General features: G+C 42.3%; 1 protein-coding gene across 2 annotated transcripts; it reads left to right on the top strand.

Annotated features, from left to right (window-relative positions):
• Nucleotides 1–387: 387 nt before the first annotated feature.
• On the top strand, nt 388–12697 carry lrrc2 (leucine rich repeat containing 2). Of its 2 annotated transcripts, none has more exons than XM_041787977.1 (10): nt 388–446; nt 2952–3096; nt 3613–3728; nt 8318–8406; nt 8491–8647; nt 8905–9041; nt 10725–10870; nt 11295–11447; nt 12050–12234; nt 12582–12697. In XM_041787977.1, the coding sequence occupies exons 2-10, from the start codon at nt 2960–2962 to the stop codon at nt 12629–12631; spliced, it is 1170 nt and encodes a 389-aa protein (XP_041643911.1). In that variant the 5' UTR covers nt 388–446; nt 2952–2959; the 3' UTR covers nt 12632–12697. The 2 variants fall into 2 exon arrangements, with proteins under 2 accessions (XP_041643911.1, XP_041643910.1); XM_041787976.1 differs by having other exon boundaries at nt 8315–8406.
• Nucleotides 12698–14390: the final 1693 nt, after the last annotated feature.

Raw genomic sequence — 14390 nt, 5'->3', positions numbered from 1 at the left:
AGCTTGTCCGAAACTCCAATGAATGGGGACAGCTTTAGCAGACAGGCTACAAGATCCCAGGCTCAACACACAAGTCTGCAGGGAAGCCAGCAGAGGGCGCTCCTGTTAAACGAAGCACCAGTCCCAGTGGAGACTCATAAGAACACATGATAAGCACAACAGGAGGAGTAAAGAGGAGCCAAATGATGGCTAGTGGAAGGGTACGTTTTGGTTTGGAAACTTTCTCTTTCTGATAATTGTATATTCACTCAGAAATCCTGATGTTTGTGAGTCTTGTAAACATTTATGTAAGAGGGAGGGGGCATCAAGTGACACACAGAGTGTGACAGCAGGGGTCACATCTCAGCTGGTAAAAATAGCTCCCTGTGTCACACAGAAACACAGACAGACAGATCTCAGTAAACAAGCTAGTGACGGAGAGAGAGGACGTGAGCGGGGACTCTCAGGTATGAACACACCTTTAGAGTTGTCTTTTATACGTGTGTAATGTTAGCTTGGACTGGACTGTACTAGCTGACAGGAGTCACATTCACAGAGGACACATCATAGAGAGACATGCAGAGGAAACATGAGTTTGGAACAGAGGAAACAGACGGATTAGCAGCTCTTAGTCTCATAATGTTTCTACATAAACAGCTACGTGACTGAGGATTCATGGGAGGGGGAGTTGCAGCTCCTTTATCTCCTGGTTATCTGTCTTATTAGCATGATAGCATGTCAATAAAAATATTAAGTGTAATATGCTAACAGTTAGCATGGAGCATGCTCAGGGTGACCAGCTGAGGTGTTTGTAGCAGAGGCGTGTCAGCATGATCTGAGGTGTTAAAAGGAGGATGTTCTGACTATTTAGGGCAGTAGACGATCATTCATTATTGTGGTTTATTCTCTGGGATCAGAAACAATCCATCCAATAGTTTTTAAGAGCAGAACGTCATAATTTTATCTGATTATCTGCAAAATCTCAAATCCTATCAAGAGTATTGATCTGAATTCTAGCAGTGTTAATTTAACAGCTATTTTAGATTTCATCTTAGTTTTTGGATCAAAATGCCTGTAAAATAAATATAATCTAAAACCCTCATTAGTGCACTATCAATGATTTAACTGATTTAAAACAGTGTATTCAGGGAGTAATCAGACCACATTCACTTTTTAAATCTTTATGATGCAGCCTGATGCTAGGATTGTTTGGTTTTCTCTCACTAATCTACAGCCAGTACTCCACCATGACAATGCTAAAACTGAATTTTAGAAATATTTGCAAATTAACGACAAAGAAAAAAACTGAAATATCACGTAGAATTAAGTATTCAGACCCCTTACTAAATACTTGGTTGAACCCCTTCGGCAGCAATTACATCCTTGAGTCTGTTTGAATATGACACAAGCTTTGCACACCTAGATTAGGAGATTTTCTGCCATTTTTCTTTGCAAATCCTCTCAAGCTCAGTCAGGTTGGATGAGGACCATCAGTGGACAGACATTTTCAGGTCTTTGCAGAGATGTTGGATAGGGTTCTGGCTGATCCACGCTCACATTCACAGTCATCCCTCATCCACTCCTGTGTTGTCTTGGTTGTGTGCTCAGAGTCACTGTCATGTTGAAAGGGGAACCTGTGGCCCAGTCTGAGTTCCTGAGTGCTGTGAAACAGGTTTTCATTAAGGTCCCTTCTGCTGAAAAACACCCCCACAGCATGATGCTGCCACCCCCATGGTTCACTGTTGTGATGGTATTTGGCAGGTGATGAGCAGTGCCTGGTTTCCTCCTGACATAACGTTTAGAATTGAGGCCAAACAATTCAATCTTGATTTCCTTGGACCAGAGAATCTTGTTTCACAGTCTGAGAGTGCTTCTCTCCGTGAGGGCTTTCATGTATTTTACACTGAGGAAGAGGCTTCTGTCTGGTCACTCTCCCATAAAGCCCAGATCAGTGGAGGTCTGCAGTGATGGTTGTCCTTCACGAACTTTGTCCTGTCTCCACACAGGATCTCTGGAGCTCAGTTGGAGTGACCATAAGGTTCTTGATCACCTCTCTTACTAAGGCCCGTCTCCACTGATTGCTCAGTTTGGCCTGGTTTGAGTCCTGGTTGTGCCAAAATTCTTCCATTTGAGAAGTTTGGAGGCAGCTGTGCTCTTGGGAACCTTCAGTGTGGCAGAAATGTTTTTGAAGCCTTCCCCAGATCTGTGCCTGTCATTAATCCTCTCTCTGAGCTCTGCAGTTCCTTCAGCCTCATGGCTTGTTTTTTTTCTCTGATATCAAGGTGTAGAAACATCTCAGCGAAGATCAGAGAAATGGGAGGAACCTGAGATACATTAAGGGTTGTTACAAAGGGTCTGAATACTTATGCCAGTGTGATATTTCAGTTTTTTATTTTTACTAAGGTTGCAAAAAAAAATCATTTTTCCCTCTGTCATTTTGAATGCTCTGTATACTGATGCCAATTCCCAGTGCACTATTAGCTGCTGGCAAGTGGCAAAGCATTCTGGGACTGCTTGCAGCACAACCCTGTGTCACTCTTAACAGCTCATTAGTCATTTTTAAAGACAGGTACATAGGTGAGCAATGAATCAATCCAAAAACTGCAGGCAAACTATCCTTACAGCACAAAAATTGCAATGTTTATATCTTAGGTAATTAGAATAAATTATTACACAATATTTTGCGACTTTGACTCGTATGTTTGATTTGGGGTTTTCAGGATAATCATAAACATCATAAAGATCTGGCATCATGGCAACCCAACCGTATTCCAACTGTTACTTTAATGTAGAACAGAATACAGGGCTTTTCGTCTTACCTAGAAGATGAATATTAAGAAGATTAATATGAAAATACTCAAATAAAATACACTACTGCAACTGTACCTGACTAAATTTCCACCATTAGTATGTAACTGTAGGGTTAGACAGGACATTATTCCTGACTTAAAGGTGTCTTTTGTTCCCTCTAGGAGCAGAGATGGGTCTGGGGAGGAAGCTGGACGTCCCGGTCTGTGATCTCTCTCTGCTCAGAGGGATCTGGGAGGTCCGAGTGAAGAAACACAGACAGAGACAGAAGAAGGAGCAGGAGAGGATCGAGAAGAGCGCGCTTCCAAAGTAAGACGATCACAGCTGTAAAGTTACCGCATGCCAGCTGTCTCAGTCAGTTATGGGAAATTTACACAAGTAGTGAGAACAGCAGAGGAGGGAAAACTCTGAAAACTGGAACGAAGGCACTAATAAATGAAGGGTTTTTAAAATAAACTAAAAGGGTGCTTGTGTACAGAAGTATCCTCTTACAGGATCCTGAACTGAACATCCACTTTCACTTTACAAATAAACCTGCTGATACTCCACCATGCTGGAAGTCAGACTATTTACCTCTGAGTCAGATCTATGCATAGATGATTCGTCATGAACTGGGAGAGTCAGGGCTGATTTTAGTCATAGTAATACACTCACACAAGCAGCTATTTATATCCTAACATCAGTGTGGTGGTGCAGCAGGTCAGTGTCTGGCTTCCAGACAGCAGAAAGGTCACGAGGTTGGAGAATGAACGGGAACATCCTGTCAGTCTGAATACTAATATGACTTAAATATGACACTCCATTAGCACGTCTGTCTGTGTGTAGGATTGACCAGCAGTGGCAGTATCGCATCTACTGTAAGACCCTGAAGACACAGGAACGAAACCTGCTACACCAGTACCTGGAGAGATCCACAGCTACTGAAATACAGCCCTGCACAGGTAAATGTGACGGATATACAGCCCTGCACAGGTAAATGTGACGGATATACAGCCCTGCACAGGTAAATGTGACCGATATACAACCCTGCACAGGTAAATGTGACCGAGAAACAGCCCTGCACAGGTAAATATGACTGATAAACAGCCCTGCACAGGTAAATATGACTGATAAACAGCCCTGCACAGGTAAATATGACTGATAAACAGCCCTGCACAGGTAAATGTGACCGATATACAACCCTGCACAGGTAAATAAGACCGATACACAACCCTGCACAGGTAAATATGACCAATATACAACCCTGCACAGGTAAATGTGACTGATGTACAGCCCTGCATGGGTAAATATGACTGATATACAGCCCTGCACAGGTAAATATGACTGATATACAGCCCTGCACAGGTAAATGTGACTGATATTCAGCCCTGCACGGGTAAATATGACTGATATACAGCCCTGCACAGGTAAATATGACTTATATACAGCCCTGCACAGGTAAATGTGACCAGTACACAGCCCTGCACAGGTAAATGTGACCGATATATAACCCTGCACAGGTAAATATGACTGATATACAACCCTGCACAGGTAAATGTGACTGATATTCAGCCCTGCACGGGTAAATATGACTGATATACAGCCCTGCACAGGTAAATATGACTGATATACAGCCCTGCACAGGTAAATATGACCAATATACAGCCCTGCACAGGTAAATGTGACTTATATACAGCCCTGCACAGGTAAATGTGACCAGTACACAGCCCTGCACAGGTAAATGTGACCGATATATACAGCCCTGCACAGGTAAATGTGACCGATATATAACCCTGCACAGGTAAATATGACTGATATACAGCCCTGCACAAGTAAATGTGACCGCAGACAGCCCTGCACAAGTAAATGTGACCGATATATAACCCTGCACAGGTAAATATGACTGATATACAACCCTGCACAGGTAAATGTGACTGACGTACAGCCCTGCACAGGTAAATGTGACTGATATAAAACCCTGCACAGGTAAATATGACTGATATACAACCCTGCACAGGTAAATATGACTGATATACAGCCCTGCACAGGTAAATGTGACAGATATACAACCCTGCACAGGTAAATATGACTGATATACAGCCCTGCACAGGTAAATGTGACCGATATACAGCCCTGCACAGGTAAATGTGACCGATACACAGCCCTGCACAGGTAAATGTGACCAATGCAGAGCCCTGCACTGGTAAATGTGACCGATATACAGCCCTGCACAGGTAAATATGACCGTTGTACAGCCCTGCACTGGTAAATGTGACCAATATACAGCCCTGCACAGGTAAATGTGACTAATAAACAGCCCTGCACAGGTAAATGTGACTAATAAACAGCCCTGCACAGGTAAATGTGACCGATACACAGCCCTGCACAGGTAAATGTGACAGACATACAGCCCTGCACAGGTAAATGTGACCGATACACAGCCCTGCACAGGTAAATGTGACCGATATACAGCCCTGCACAAGTAAATGTGACCGCAGACAGCCCTGCACAGGTAAATGTGACAGATATATAACTCTGCACAGGTAAATATGACTGATATACAGCCTTGCACAGGTAAATGTGACCGATACACAGCCCTGCACAGGTAAATGTGAATGATATACAATCCTGCACAGGTAAATAAGACCGATATACAGCCCTGCACAGGTAAATGTGACTGATGTACAACCCTGCGCAGGTAAATGTGACCGATATATAACCCTGCACAGGTAAATGTGACTGATAAACAGCCCTGCACAGGTAAATGTGACTGATGTACAACCCTGCACAGGTAAATGTGACCGATATATAACCCTGCACAGGTAAATGTGACTGATAAACAGCCCTGCACAGGTAAATGTGACGGATATACAGCCCTGCACAGGTAAATGTGACAGATATTCAGCCCTGCACAGGTAAATGTGACCGATATACAACCCTGCACAGGTAAATAAGACCGATACACAACCCTGCACAGGTAAATAAGACCGATACACAACCCTGCACAGGTAAATATGACCAATATACAACCCTGCACAGGTAAATGTGACAGATATTCAGCCCTGCACAGGTAAATGTGACCGATATACAACCCTGCACAGGTAAATAAGACCGATACACAACCCTGCACAGGTAAATAAGACCGATACACAACCCTGCACAGGTAAATAAGACCGATACACAACCCTGCACAGGTAAATATGACCAATATACAACCCTGCACAGGTAAATGTGACCGATATACAACCCTGCACAGGTAAATGTGACAGATATACAACCCTGCACAGGTAAATATGACTGATATACAGCCCTGCACAGGTAAATATGACTTATATACAGCCCTGCACAGGTAAATGTGACCGATATACAGCCCTGCACAGGTAAATGTGACAGATATACAACCCTGCACAGGTAAATATGACTGATATACAGCCCTGCACTGGTAAATGTGACCAATATACAGCGCTGCACGGGTAAATGTGACCGATACACAGCCCTGCACAGGTAAATGTGACTAATAAACAGCCCTGCACAGATAAATGTGACTAATAAACAGCCCTGCACAGGTAAATGTGACTAATAAACAGCCCTGCACAGGTAAATGTGACTAATAAACAGCCCTGCACAGGTAAATGTGACTAATAAACAGCCCTGCACAGATAAATGTGACTAATAAACAGCCCTGCACAGGTAAATGTGACCGATACACAGCCCTGCACAGGTAAATGTGACTAATAAACAGCCCTGCACAGGTAAATGTGACTAATAAACAGCCCTGCACAGATAAATGTGACTAATAAACAGCCCTGCACAGGTAAATGTGACTGATAAACAGCCCTGCACAGGTAAATGTGACTAATAAACAGCCCTGCACAGATAAATGTGACTAATAAACAGCCCTGCACAGATAAATGTGACTAATAAACAGCCCTGCACAGGTAAATGTGACTAATAAACAGCCCTGCACAGATAAATGTGACTAATAAACAGCCCTGCACAGATAAATGTGACTAATAAACAGCCCTGCACAGATAAATGTGACTAATAAACAGCCCTGCACAGGTAAATGTGACTAATAAACAGCCCTGCACAGATAAATGTGACTAATAAACAGCCCTGCACAGATAAATGTGACTAATAAACAGCCCTGCACAGATAAATGTGACTAATAAACAGCCCTGCACAGGTAAATGTGACTAATAAACAGCCCTGCACAGATAAATGTGACTAATAAACAGCCCTGCACAGATAAATGTGACTAATAAACAGCCCTGCACAGGTAAATGTGACTGATAAACAGCCCTGCACAGGTAAATGTGACCGATACACAGCCCTGCACAGGTAAAAGTGACTGATATACAGCCCTGCACAGATAAATGTGACTGATATACAGCCTTGCACAGGTAAATATGACTGATATACAGCCCTGCACAGGTAAATATGACTGATATACAGCCCTGCACAGGTAAATATGACTGATATACAGCCCTGCACAGATAAATATGACTGATATACAGCCCTGCACAGGTAAATATGACTGATATACAGCCCTGCACAGATAAATGTGACTGATATACAGCCTTGCACAGGTAAATTTGACCGACATACAGCCCTGCACAGGTAAAGGTGACCGCTACACAACCCTGCACAGGTAAATGTGACCGCTACACAACCCTGCACAGGTATAAACAAACCTTAAAAACTCTAGATAAAAAATCTATGCAATATCACCACTGCAGGATTTTAGAAAAGCATCATCTGCTTTGCTTTGAGAATTTTTAACTGTTTTCTAATTTGTGTCTTGTTTTTAAGATTTTAAATGGCTTGGCTCCTCCCCCATTGCGTCAATTTGTTAATCATCGTTCTGAGCAGTCCATAAAATCCACCAGAATATCTTCAATTAGAGATTGTTCTGTGCTTTTCCGTCGCACTGCTTTTGGTCAGTCAGCTTTCTCTGTAAAAGCCACGACTCAGTGGAACGCTCTCCCTGACAGCATTAAGAACTGTGATTCTGTCTGAAGCTTCAAGAACAAACTCAAAAATCTACTGAAAGACTCTCAACTCTGTCAACACTGATTCTATAACATAATTTTAAATATGGCTGTGTGAATGTGTTTGTGTGTATGTGAGTGTATGCCTGTGGGGGTGATCTAACTCTGCAGCTTGAGCTAATGTTTTATTGTCATTTCTCTGTGATGTTTTATAACTGATGTTTTAATTGTGACCTGCCAAGGGACTGCAGATGTAAATTAGCTTTACGCTAACTCTGGTACAATGCATCAAATGGAAACATTTATGTTTTTTATTGTACAAGGTCCCTTTACAAATAAACAAACAAATAATAATAAATAATAGTAAATGTGACCGATATACAGCCCTACACAGGTAAATTCATTGATGTCTCTATATGCTGATGATGTTCTGTTTTACCTTTATTGATGTTGTTAGTGGTTCTGTTTATCTGCATGTATTACTGTATATCTCTTTATGCTGATGATGTTCTGTTTTACTTTTATTAATGTTGTTAGTGGTTCTGTTTATCTGTCAGAAGCTGAGCAGCAGGATCCAAAGGACCAGCAGCACCAGACGGATCCAGAGCAGAACAAGCTGATCTTGCGACTGGATGGAGATCGGTGGATGGTAAACTAAATGTCCATGACTGATTAAGGTATTCTACAATTCTAATCTACTAAAAAACAAACTTAAAGTGAAATTTCTGTGCAGAACTTCCCCAAAGAGCTGCAGTGGATGACCTACCTGAAGGAGTGGCACGTCACAGGGACAAAGATCTGTCGCCTGCCTGATTATCTGGCTCTGTTCACCCAGCTCACTGTGCTTGAGATCCCCAAAAATTCCATTGCAGAGCTTCCACCAGAGATCGGTGAGGAGAAACTGTCAAGGAGAAACACAGATATGATTTACAGACCAAAACTTAAACCATTTTGTATCTTTTTTAAGCCCCTTAGACTTTTTAAGGCAGCCTTTCATAATTTAATTTAACCAGAGCATGGACGAGCCTTGTCCTCATAAACTTTTCATTTGTGTAGCTCTAGCCACCCCTCAAAGACAAGTCGAGATTATTGAAAATGACATCTGTGCTGCTGTGAAACCGACCTGATTGTCCTCCTCTGTCTCCAGGTAAACTTACAGAACTGAGGGATTTAAACGTCAGCTACAACCTCCTGTCCAAAGTTCCTCCAGAGCTCGGAGACTGTGAGAACATGGAGAGGCTTCAACTGGCGGGAAACCACAACCTGTCTGAGCTGCCGTTTGAGGTGAGACACATGAAAGACTTTATTTTAAGTGCCATCACTGTGTGAATGTGTACTGAATAGGTATGAATGGTGAGTAGAACCTGCAGCGCAAACAGTAGTTTGAGTAGTCAGAAGATCACAAAAGAGCTTTACAAGCTCAAGTCCATTTTATATTTACCATGACATCTGCAAAATGTGGTTAAATAGCTACACTGGACAAGGTTACTTACATGCTTGTTGGGATTCATACAGCTAGATTTTGGTTATTGTTAAAATATTAAAAAGTAATAATAAATATAAATAAATACAATTATTAATCTTATTAATTCATAATGGGGCAACACCCTGAAGACAGGGAATAACAACCAATAAGGAGGAAAGTCTCAGAGTTAAAAGTAGAATACTAATATTATTAGTATGGAAGAAAGCAGTGTTGGAATTGTCCTTCATGCAGTGGGAGATGAGTTGCATTGCCTTCTTCGGAGAGCCATGGGCTTTCTGCAGCACCCTATCTGGACAACGTCAAAGAAAGGAGAGAAAACTCCATGTAGTCGTCTAACAAGTGGCTTACTGTGCCAAGCTTTCAGATGTAGCTTGGAGCACACAGTGGAAGGCAGCTGCTTTGGTGGGGGAATAACAATGGGGTAAATAGTCACAGGGTTATTATTACATGTGCCAAATCATAATAACACCCATAATTTTCCCTCTGTCTCCTCCAATGAGAGAGGAGAATGTGTCCTTTTCACATCTTTGTCTGAAATGCTTCAGGGGCTACTGGGAGGATGTGTCTCTGTAGTTCATGGCCTTATGTCCCATTTCCTTCAGATCTAGTCCAATTCAGGCTTCCATATTTCCATGTAGGCTGAGTCTTTGTCTCCCACATGGCTGATCCCATCATCATACTAGCCAGCTCAGCATTAGAATTGCAGCCTACAGTTTGCAAAGCTCCCCCAAAAATTGTGTCTCTGTGTTTCTCTTATTGATGCCACCCTTGAGAACACAGCTGTACATTATACGCCCCAACTTGTTATGAATTATATCTGCAGGGTTGTATGTTCTGCTCTCACATTGTTGCCTTTTGTCACCAGCTTCTTGCTCAGTCACTCTCACTCTCCTTGAGAGGGAACCTCCATTGCCAAGGTTGCACGGAGCCAAAAGCAGAAGACCAGGATGCAGCCTTGAATTTTTCATGCATTAGCTCTTATAGTACTGCATGTCCTGCTTATGCACACAGCTGATTGAGGGGATAGGAGTGTTTAGGAGAGTTTCCCAAAGCTCACAGCATGATTTTATCTAACAAAACATTCTACTTTTAACTTATGTTAGTTAGCATTTATAGCCTTTCAAACGAGATTTTCATTCACATTTATCTGATTGCAACAACCAGCTGTTGATGATTTGACAAGCTGAACTGCAGGCAGCACCATCTGCTGGCCTGATTCGAGCTGAGACAGATCAGCTCACACAGCTGCAACTTTCCCCAGCTATGTAATAAAGTAATCGTGTTGAGTCTCAAACCTTTGCTCTAAACTGGGCTCTAGCCTGACTCTAAAACAGGTATTTCAAAGTGCAACTGAATGCAGGTGAACGTTGTTGATATCTGCAACACTGATCAGTAAATATATCCATACAGTCGTCAGTTTTAAATTTGCTGTGGCGTCACTGTGTTGATGATACCACTTTTGTTGATGATGTCGCTATCAGCTAAGCAACCTGAAACAGCTGATTCACCTGGACATCGCAGAGAACAAGTTTGTGTCGATCCCCATCAGCGTGCTGAGGATGAGCGGTCTGCAGCTGCTCGACCTGAGTGACAACCGCCTGACTGACCTGCCGCAGGACATGGACAGGTAACTGATGACATCATCAATAATAGCAGACAATAAGAGATATCTGATCTAAAACTAAAGACATAAGCTGAACCTGCAAACAAATGAAGAAAAGGAGCACATTTGTTGACAAAACTGTCAATTATAAGGTTACACCCCTTTTATAGTATCAAGTAACTCCCTGAAACTAAATATCTACTCACGATGAACAAATCACTTTGACAAGAATCAAGAGTGTTAAAAATATGTTTCAGAGAAAATATCTGGCATGTATTTAGATTTTACAGTTCAACTCATGTCCCATCTGTTAACATGGAGGTTTTTAATGATCTATCCTGCAGTCTGACTGTAGGGGGAGCTCTAGATATGGAGAGCTCTCAGTTTGTCCATGTTTTCATACAGTCTATGATATTAATACTATAAAGTAATGTGTGATTGTGTGCAGGTTGGAGCAGCTGGACTCCCTGTTCATCCATAAAAACAAGCTGTCGTACCTCCCTCAGTGCCTCACCAAAATCTCCACGCTCAAGATGATCGTTGTCAGCGGTGACGAGCTCAACTGCATCCCGACTAGGCTGTGCTCCAACCCTGAAATCAAGTACAAAAACACACCATCTCTAGTAAATCTGGGATAAACACTCTTTAAGGATTAAATGTTTTTTTAAGTAAAGGCCAAGTTCTAAGAATTTATGCTTTGAAAGACTCAAACATCCAGTCATATTTGGAGGACTGTGATTTAGGTGCATGAAAAAACACAAAATAACAAATCCATATTTGTTAATTTATCAGACAAAGCATCGGCAGCCAGATGCGTCTGCCTCCAAGACATTTAACTTCCTTTTAAAAGTGACCAATGAGAGCAATTGGTCTTTTGCAATTCAAGGTAAGGGAGCAGTAAAATAAATTGCCTTTTCTCCAAGTTTAGATCAGACCTTTGGAACTAAACTTGAGGTCAAAGGTTATACAGTCCTGTGTTCCTCTGACTGCTGTAGGCCGTAAGGTATGGACAAATTGGTTTCACAGGCCTCAGTTCTTCCTGCATTGCAAACACCAACACCATACCTGTGCTGGCATAAAGCGAACATTGGTGGTAGCATAAAAATGAAGTGTAGAGGACCCAGAATTGAGCCATGTGGGACTCCACATCACCGTTGGTTTTGAGGATATCCTCCTCACCCTCTTTCTCTTCTGGTCCGGCAGGTTTATTCGACTTTACGACAACCCAACAAGTGAGGAGAGGAGGAAGAAGAAAGAAGAAGAGAAGAAGAAGAAAGAGAAGATGAAAAAGAGGTGGAGAGGCCTGAAAGAGGAGGAGGAAGAGGTGAAGAAAGATGGCAGAGAGAAAGAGTTCATGGAGGCGTACATTAGCTCACTGAAGGACAGAGGTGAGACTTTATACTGCTGGTATTTATCACAAACAATACACTATCATTTCAATATTTGGACTTCATGTTATTTCAATGATAAGAATTCTACACATGCCACTCTCCCCCACATGTAGACTATACTGGGCGGGCCACCCAGGTATATTTGCTTACCATTTTTTAAACTCTGTATATAATCAACATCTGCATGCATCCACTTTAAGATCCCTCCCAGAAATGCAGATTCAAGTGTGACTCGTTATAAAATAATGCCGCCCTTCCAACATTTTTCTGCAGCCCCTTCAACCTCCACCTCTGATAGATGTGACAGTGTTTGTATTATAATTCATATGTTTGTCTCTCACCAGACACCGTCCCTTACTCCACCACAAAGGTCTCCATCTCCTGCCTGCTGTGAGGAAGAGAAAGAGTGTGAGTGACTGAAACATAGTATGGAGTAGCACTTTTCAAAGTATTCTAAAAACAAACAAACAAAAAAAAGATAAGACATCAGAGTTTCTTTTGTTCTTAGCATATAAGCTACTGAGTTTGTCTGCAGCTGATGTGCACTTATAGCACTTTAAAAAGATGTTTCTCAAATAATGAACGTCAGTGAGAAAAGCAAGAGAGATGATGATCAAACTGTGTTTTTTATGGCAAGTTTTGGTTGGATTAAATACACTATATGGACAGAAGTATTTGGCCACCTGACCATTACACCAACAGGGACTGAACTGACATTGTATTCAAATGCATGGACTTTTGCAGCTAAAACAGCCTCCACACTTCTTGGAAGGCTTTCCACAACATTTTAGGGTCTTTCTGAGGGAATTTGTGCCCATTCATTCTGTAGAGCATTTATGAGGTCAGGCATTGATGTTGGACCAGAAGACCTGGCTCACAATTTCTGTTCCAGCTCATCCTAAAGGTTCTTGATGGGGTTGAGGTCAGGGCTCTGTGCAGACCAGTCAAGTTCTTCCACACTGGACTCATCAGACCACGTCTTTCCAGTCTTTCTTTGTACTCTGGGGCACAGTCATGCTGGAATAAAAAAGGGCCTTCACCAAACTGTTGCCACACAGTTGGAAGCATAGCATTGTCCAAAATGTCTTGGTATGCTGACGCATTAAGATTGGCCTTCACTGGAGATGAGGGGTCTAGCCCAGACCCTGAAAAACAGCCCCATACCATTATCCTCCTCCACCAAACCTCACAGTGCTCAGTACAGTCGGACAGAGAGGCGTGATTGGTCACTCCACAGAACACATTTCCACTGCTCCACAGTCTAGTGTCAGAGCTTTACACCACTCCATGTGACAGTTGGCATTGGCCCTTATAATGTGACGCTTGCACGCAGCTGCTCGGCCATGGAATCCCATTCATGAAGCTTCTGCTGCACAGTGTTAGTGTTTAAAACAATCCCAGTGGAAGTTCAGAACTCCTCAGCTATGGAATCAGAGCATTGGTGACTTACATACACCATGAGCCTCAGCAGTCCTTGATCCTGCTCTGTTATTTTACATGGTCTTCTGATTCTGGGCCATGTTGCTGTTATTCCGAAACGCTTTCACTTTGTAAGAATATCATTCCAGTCAGGAACACTCTCTTCATTCATTTTACCATTTTATTGCAAAATGGATGTGCATTTTGTGTGGTGAAGGCTCTGCTCTGAAGATTCTCCCTGGGTGAATCAGCAGCATGTTTTGACTTTCCAGGGAGTGCATAGCTAGAAACCCCCACATAGATACATTCATGATAATGCATACTGAATACAGTCAAATTAGTTCAGAAGCAATGAATCCATAGTAGCATGAATCTGAATATGAGGGTGCAAAAAGCTTTATGCTATGAAGGAGGAGGCTGGGGTGGAGGGGTTGAAGCTTTGCCAACAGCAGCAACATGGTGCATCAGCATTAATGAAAGCAGGGATTAGTGAGAAGTACGTCATATTTAAAAACACCACTGTGTTGAGACAAAGAGCTGTGATTGGCTATGGGAGCTGGGAGGTGATAATTTGGATCAGCTGGCTATAAGCTGATCACAGCTGGGCGTGTGACTACCGTGTGCTGCATGAACTAATGCTTCATTTACTTATTCAGCAAGAATTAAATTTCATTCACTGTCCTATTGCAAAGGTGGCATTTATCACAGTTCTATGCTGGAAGTAACTGAGCTCT

The sequence above is a fragment of the Cheilinus undulatus genome, linkage group 5, assembly GCF_018320785.1.
Source record: "Cheilinus undulatus linkage group 5, ASM1832078v1, whole genome shotgun sequence".
NCBI classification, from domain to species: Eukaryota; Metazoa; Chordata; class Actinopteri; order Labriformes; family Labridae; genus Cheilinus; species Cheilinus undulatus.
The sequence above is the reverse complement of the archived record's forward strand: the minus strand, read 5'-3'. Positions and strand labels throughout refer to the sequence as shown.